The following is a 5919-nucleotide window of genomic DNA, read 5'->3' on the forward strand; positions in this document are numbered from 1 at the left end:
TATGTTAGTTAGAAGGGGTTTTTTTATGACTTAGAGCAAAGGATAAACCCACCTCAAACAAGAAGATGTTTTTACCAAGCAGAAAGATAGCACAGGCAAACAAGTCAGCAAATGTTGCAAGTAGAAAAAAGGTCTCAGAATTTTCCACTGCAAGAAAACTGAAAAACAACTTCTAGCTTAAACTGTAATGTACTAACTTTTAGTGATTGGAGAATAGTAACATGAATATGGTAATTATAGTAGTTGTGATAGGCTATAGATAAAAGCTAAGGTATAGATTGGTTCTATTGTATTAAGATGCTCAGTAAAGAAAAGTATATAATGCATTTGTAACCTAAACTCGGGGTCTCCAGGCCTGCCTGCAGATGCAGCTGACAGCCTTAGGCACAGGCTCTTACAATTGGCGCCCACGTTTTAGTTGGCAAACTCGGACTTATTGACAGTAAGAGACCTCTCGGTGAACTCAGTAGGAAGCGGCCGCACGGATCAGGCACCTGAAAAGAAGGTGACCGGGGCCCGGACAGGAGTTGCTGCTGGACAGTGCCTGGATCGGAGCCTCCATATTCAGCACCTGCTGCATAGCTGGACGGCAGGTGAGCACCGGGAATAATGGGGCAGAATAAGTCTGTTCCTCGGAGAGATGTGTATCAGCATTTAAAATATTTAATTAAGTCAAGTCCAAAATCCTTGCCTAAGCGAGAGCTCAAAGAGCTTTTTAAATGGACTATAACTCGTATCCCAAATGCTGACTCTGAAGCCTTCTATACCAGAGACTTTTGGGAATCTGTGGGGGTAAAATTATATAATGCTATCTCTCGGCGCGACAAAACAGCAGCGGAACTTCTCCCCGCTTGCCGAGTCCTTGTGGAAATCTTCGCCGCGAATCCCCCGCCGCCGCGCCCCTCCCCCAGCCCCGTTCCACCCGCACCCTCGCAGCCGCGTCCCTCCGAGCGGGCCCGGCCGGCCTCTCCAGCCGCCAGGAGACGGGGGGAGGGGGAGAAGAAAAGAGCAACTGCCCATGCAGTAGGAGAGGCAGACGAAACTAACGATATCTTGAAGAGAGAGGGGAATTGCTTTACTCCAAAGCAAATAAACCCCGAAAACCAACTAGAAATGTTTCAAAATAACGCCAGGGCTTGCCCCGGGAATGAAGATTTTTCAACCCAGAAAGAAATACCAAGCCCCGGGAATTCCCCGGCGCTGCTTCCTGGTTCGGAACAATCCCCACAAGCAGCAGATTTCCAGCAGCCCGGCAATCCCAGATCGGGGGTTCCCATCTCCCGTCACAAAAAAGAACGGGTTTTACACAGGAGCAGCCTCCACAGCCCGGCACCTGTACCTGTGCGGCGGGGCCGGCGTGAGCTCCACGGCCAAGGTGCCCGGGAGCCGGCAGCGCCGCGGGGTCCGGCCCAGCCACCTCAGCCGCGGCTCGGGCTCCGTGACCCGCCGGGTGCTGCAGGTGATCGAGGCACCCAGGGCGGTCGAAAAAGATCAAGACGAGAGCCAGAAACTGACTCCGTAGGGGCAGCGAAATCTGCATCTCGTGGCCAAGCAGGTTGCCACCGGCACCAAGAACCACTGAGGGAGCCAAAAAATCATCCCCCAGATCTGCTACTCCTGAAACTAGCAAGGCTTTGGAGAAAATTGCCGATGCTCTACAAAACAGAGAAACACATCGCTATGTTCCAGATATACCTTTTTTCCTTGCAGTTCTAGGAGAAACGCTGAGACAGTATGGCCTCATTTTCCAATGGGATTCCTCTCAAAATGATCCTTTGTTAATAATTGAATGGGTTTTTCTTTCTTACAGGTCACCAAAGACGATCTTCACATCTTTAGAGATGATTTCTCAAATTATCATTAAGGGCAGAGCAAGACTTCTTTCTATAGCAGGTTGCGAATTTGAAATAATCTATTTACCTATGATTAAATCCTATTTTGATTGGGCCATGCAAAAGTCAGAAGATTTGCTGTATGCCTTGTTACATTTTCCAGGTATTTGTTCCATCATTACCCAGCACACAAACTGATCAAAGCTAAATTATGCTACAAAGAGAAACCCCTTATCAGTGAAGAACCTTTAGATGCAGTTACTCTTTTCACTGATGGGTCAGGACAAACACACAAAGCAGTGATTACATGGCAAAATAAAAACACTAAACCCTGGGAGCAAGATGTTCAAAAGGTCGAAGGTTCTCCTCAGATTGTTGAATTGGCTGCAGTTGTAAGAGCATTTCAGCTCTTCCCAGAACCCTTTAACTTAGTCACTGATTCAGCATATGTGGCTAATGTTGTTAAGAGAATTGAAGGGTCTGTTTTAAAAGATGTTAGCAATGACACGTTGTGTCTTTGGCTTACCTGTCTTTATCAAATTTTGTTACACAGAACTAATCCTTACTTTGTTGCTCACATTAGAGCTCACTCTGGTCTCCCAGGATTTATGGCAGAAGGGAATGCACAAGCTGATGCATTGGCATCAGCAGCGTGTGATGAGGGAACTGAAGAAGACATTAAAGATTGCACTTCTGTGCTTCCTGCAGCTACCTTACCTAACATTGTTGAACAAGCTAAATTGAGTCATGCCTTTTTTCACCAAAATGCACAGGCACTCAAACGAGATTTTCACATCTCCCTAGAGCAGGCACAAGCCATTGTACGGGCGTGCCCTGACTGCCAGCTTGTTCAGCCTATTCCTTCTACAGGAGCAACCAACCCAAGGGGGTTGGAAAGTCTGCAGAAGTGGCAAACAGATGTCACAAAGTACCCTTCTTTTGGTAAATTTAAAAATATCCATGTCTCCATTGATACATTTTCAAAAGCAATTTTTGCGTCTGTACATATAGGAGAAACGGCTAAACATGTTTGCCAGCATTTTTCACAAGCATTTTCTTCATTAGGTGTTCCTCAAGAAATTAAAACTGATAATGGTCCTTCATATGCTTCACAAGAATTGGCCACATTTTTAAATGACTGGGGTGTTCACCATACATTTGGTATTCCCTATTCTCCTACAGGTCAGGGAATGGTAGAAAGAACACATCAAACTCTAAAACGCATTTTGGATCAACAAAAAGGGGGGGGAGCCCAAGATACACCTCAAAGAAGGTTGAATAAGGCTTTGTATGTTTATAATTTTCTGAATAGCTCTGCAGAAGAGCCAGATCCTCCCATTTACAGACATTTCAAGAACAACAACAAAGCAAAACTGAAGGAACGCCCTCCAGTTTTAATTAAAAATCTAGAGTCAGGAAAAATAGAGGGACCATTTGAGCTTATTAATTTGAGCTTATTACATGGGGCGAGGGGTTTGCGTGTGTTTCTACAGATACAGGACTCAAGTGGATTCCAGCAAAAAACGTGAAACCGTACCACCCCTCAAAGCCCGTGGATGCTTCTGCACCAGCCAGTGATCCTGCGAGTGGAAGCCGAGAGACAGGCACGCAAACGTGATCTACGCAGAATCACCCAGAGAAAACTTTCTGCCAGAATCGGTTTAAGAAGAGAATGGAGTTGTATTATTATTTGCGCGCGTGTATGTTACTTTTAACCTTTTGTTTTTATCTTTGCAGTGAAGCTTTACCTGTAACACAACCAAAAACAAATGTTTGGGTTTCTTTAGCCAAGTCTGCAGGCTCTGACACCATTTGCTTATCTAACACTAGCCCTGATAAACCTTTTTCAACTTGTTTAGTTGGAGTGCCTTTCCCAGAAGGTTTTGATAATGTTACTTTTGAGAAATATTGGCCATATGATGATCATCACATTTCCCCAACTCCCAGCCCAAGACACCAAACTTATATAGATAATTTTAAAGTTGATAAATCTGATCTTCAAGAATTAGAAATTTTAGGTTCATTAACTATGGACACTTGTTATTTGTTTCATTTTATAGGACAAAATGGGCCACATTTAAATGTCACTCCTTATCACCCAGTTTATAACAATATGACTTCTTGGTGTAATCAAACTAAGCTTCTTATATATGATGAACCTTATGCAGATCGTCTTAACAAACTTCCAATTCGATTTCCTAAAGGAATTTGGCTTATCTGTGGAGACAGGGCTTGGCAGGGTATTCCCTCAAAATTAGACGGTGGCCCTTGTGCTCTGGGACAACTTACAGTAATTGCTCCCAGTATCAAAAAAGCAGTTAAAAAGAAGAATAGAAAAATAAGATCCTCCTTAGGGCATCATTATGAGAGCAACTGCGATAGTGAGTTTCATCCTTGGAACTCAGGAAATTCAATTGTTACAATTAAGTTAATTACAATTGCAGTTAAGTTCTGCAATTGCATTGAAACAGTTAAACAAATTAGGGTGTTGGCTCAGTAAAGAAGTGAATGCCACCTCTACCATAATTAGTGATTTGCTGACCGATGAGGAGGCAGTCAGACATGCCACCTTACAAAACAGAGCTATGAATATGGTAATTATAGTAGTTGTGATAGGCTATAGATAAAAGCTAAGGTATAGATTGGTTCTATTGTATTAAGATGCTCAGTAAAGAAAAGTATATAATGCATTTGTAACCTAAACTCGGGGTCTCCAGGCCTGCCTGCAGATGCAGCTGACAGCTGTAGGCACAGGCTCTGTCGCCCACGACCCTGGACTGCTGTAACACCTTGGATGTAATAAACTGCATTTGGAAGAGCCACCTGGAGTCCCGCATCTCTATCTCAGGCTCTTACAAATATCCACACAAGATCTCAGTTCACAATTCCGGCCTTCTCCTGTACCTTGGTTTGGAAGGAGAACTAAGCATAAAATTCAGCTGCTTGTCCTGAATTACCCCATCCATATCCCTGGGCTGGACATCCAGAAGCCACAAGGCAAGTGGTGATTGGCTGAGATATGGACTGAGGCATGTCAATACCGTGACTGAGTAGCAATAGAGATGGTGGGATAAAGGGCACAAAGGTTTTGGGATCTGTCCCTTAGAATTTATCAGCAGCTGTTGCTGTTTGTTCTCTGGTTGATATCAAGGGTCATGTCCATGTCCAGGACTTAAATTGGTGTAGAGGTAGTGCCCTTATGTTCCTTGTGTTCTTGATGATGAGTACTGTAGTCTTATATCATTATTTCCTTAGTAAGAGGAGATGTTTATTGTTGGGCTTTTTATTCCTTTCTTTTTTTTATTACCTAATCTCTAGTGTCCAGCTTAATTTCATTCTGTGACAATCAAAAATTTCATTTATAAAAGCTTCTAATTATTTAAAGATGCTTCAAGCATGACACCAGTTAAAATTAATGTGAAAAGTTCAGAAAAAGAGCTTCAAATTTACTGGTTGAGTATACTATGCCTTTTTATTTTTTTTTCCAAGATAAGTAAAGAGAAAATCAAATTATGTAAATCGGGAAGTCTCAGAAATTAAATGAATTTGAAATAACTATAGGTTTTTAAATGGAACAATGTGCAACAAGCTCAACAGTGGATATACACATTTGATTTATACACACATAAAAGGACACATTTTGTGTCATTCTGAGAATTTCATTCATATTTAAAAATCTGGCTAGGGACTCAAAATTGCCGGCTAGTAAATTTTCCTGTATAAGTCAGAAGCAGATTCAATTTTTCAAAGGGCTGTCCCATTCTTTCTTCTTTCTTAGCAATTGGTCCTGAAGGGGTAGTTTTTCCATTCACACATTCTGCTTTCTGGAGGGTGAAAATTATTTCCATCCATTTTAAAGAAAAGCAGTCTGTCAAAGCATAGTAACAAGATTTCCACTGCGACACAAACTGAACTCCTTATGAGCTGGTATCTCAGAGAATTTAAAAATAATATTTTCAGCTCCACAATTGTCATTATTCTGATCACTTCCAATTTGTGTACTTAGCACTCCAGTCTATCCTTATGAAAAAAAAAAAAAAAAAAAAAAAAAAAAAAAAAAAAAAAAAAAAAAAAAAAAAAAAAGAAA

At 42.0% G+C, this 5919-nt stretch overlaps 1 protein-coding gene across 1 annotated transcript; it reads left to right on the forward strand.

Annotated features, from left to right (window-relative positions):
• Positions 1 to 507: 507 nt before the first annotated feature.
• On the forward strand, positions 508 to 1643 carry LOC121343213 (40S ribosomal protein S19-like). The gene has a single exon (XM_041418191.1). It carries the CDS (start codon positions 1148 to 1150, stop codon positions 1520 to 1522), a length of 375 nt encoding a protein of 124 aa, XP_041274125.1. The 5' UTR covers positions 508 to 1147; the 3' UTR covers positions 1523 to 1643.
• Positions 1644 to 5919: the final 4276 nt, after the last annotated feature.

This window comes from Onychostruthus taczanowskii, unplaced genomic scaffold (genome assembly GCF_017590055.1).
Source record: "Onychostruthus taczanowskii isolate IOZ18803 unplaced genomic scaffold, ASM1759005v1 scaffold58, whole genome shotgun sequence".
NCBI classification, from domain to species: Eukaryota; Metazoa; Chordata; class Aves; order Passeriformes; family Passeridae; genus Onychostruthus; species Onychostruthus taczanowskii.

Bases quoted from the DNA above. Each gene is read 5' to 3' on its own strand.
- LOC121343213 (XM_041418191.1), top strand. From the start codon at position 1,148: ATGAAGATTTTTCAACCCAGAAAGAAATACCAAGCCCCGGGAATTCCC.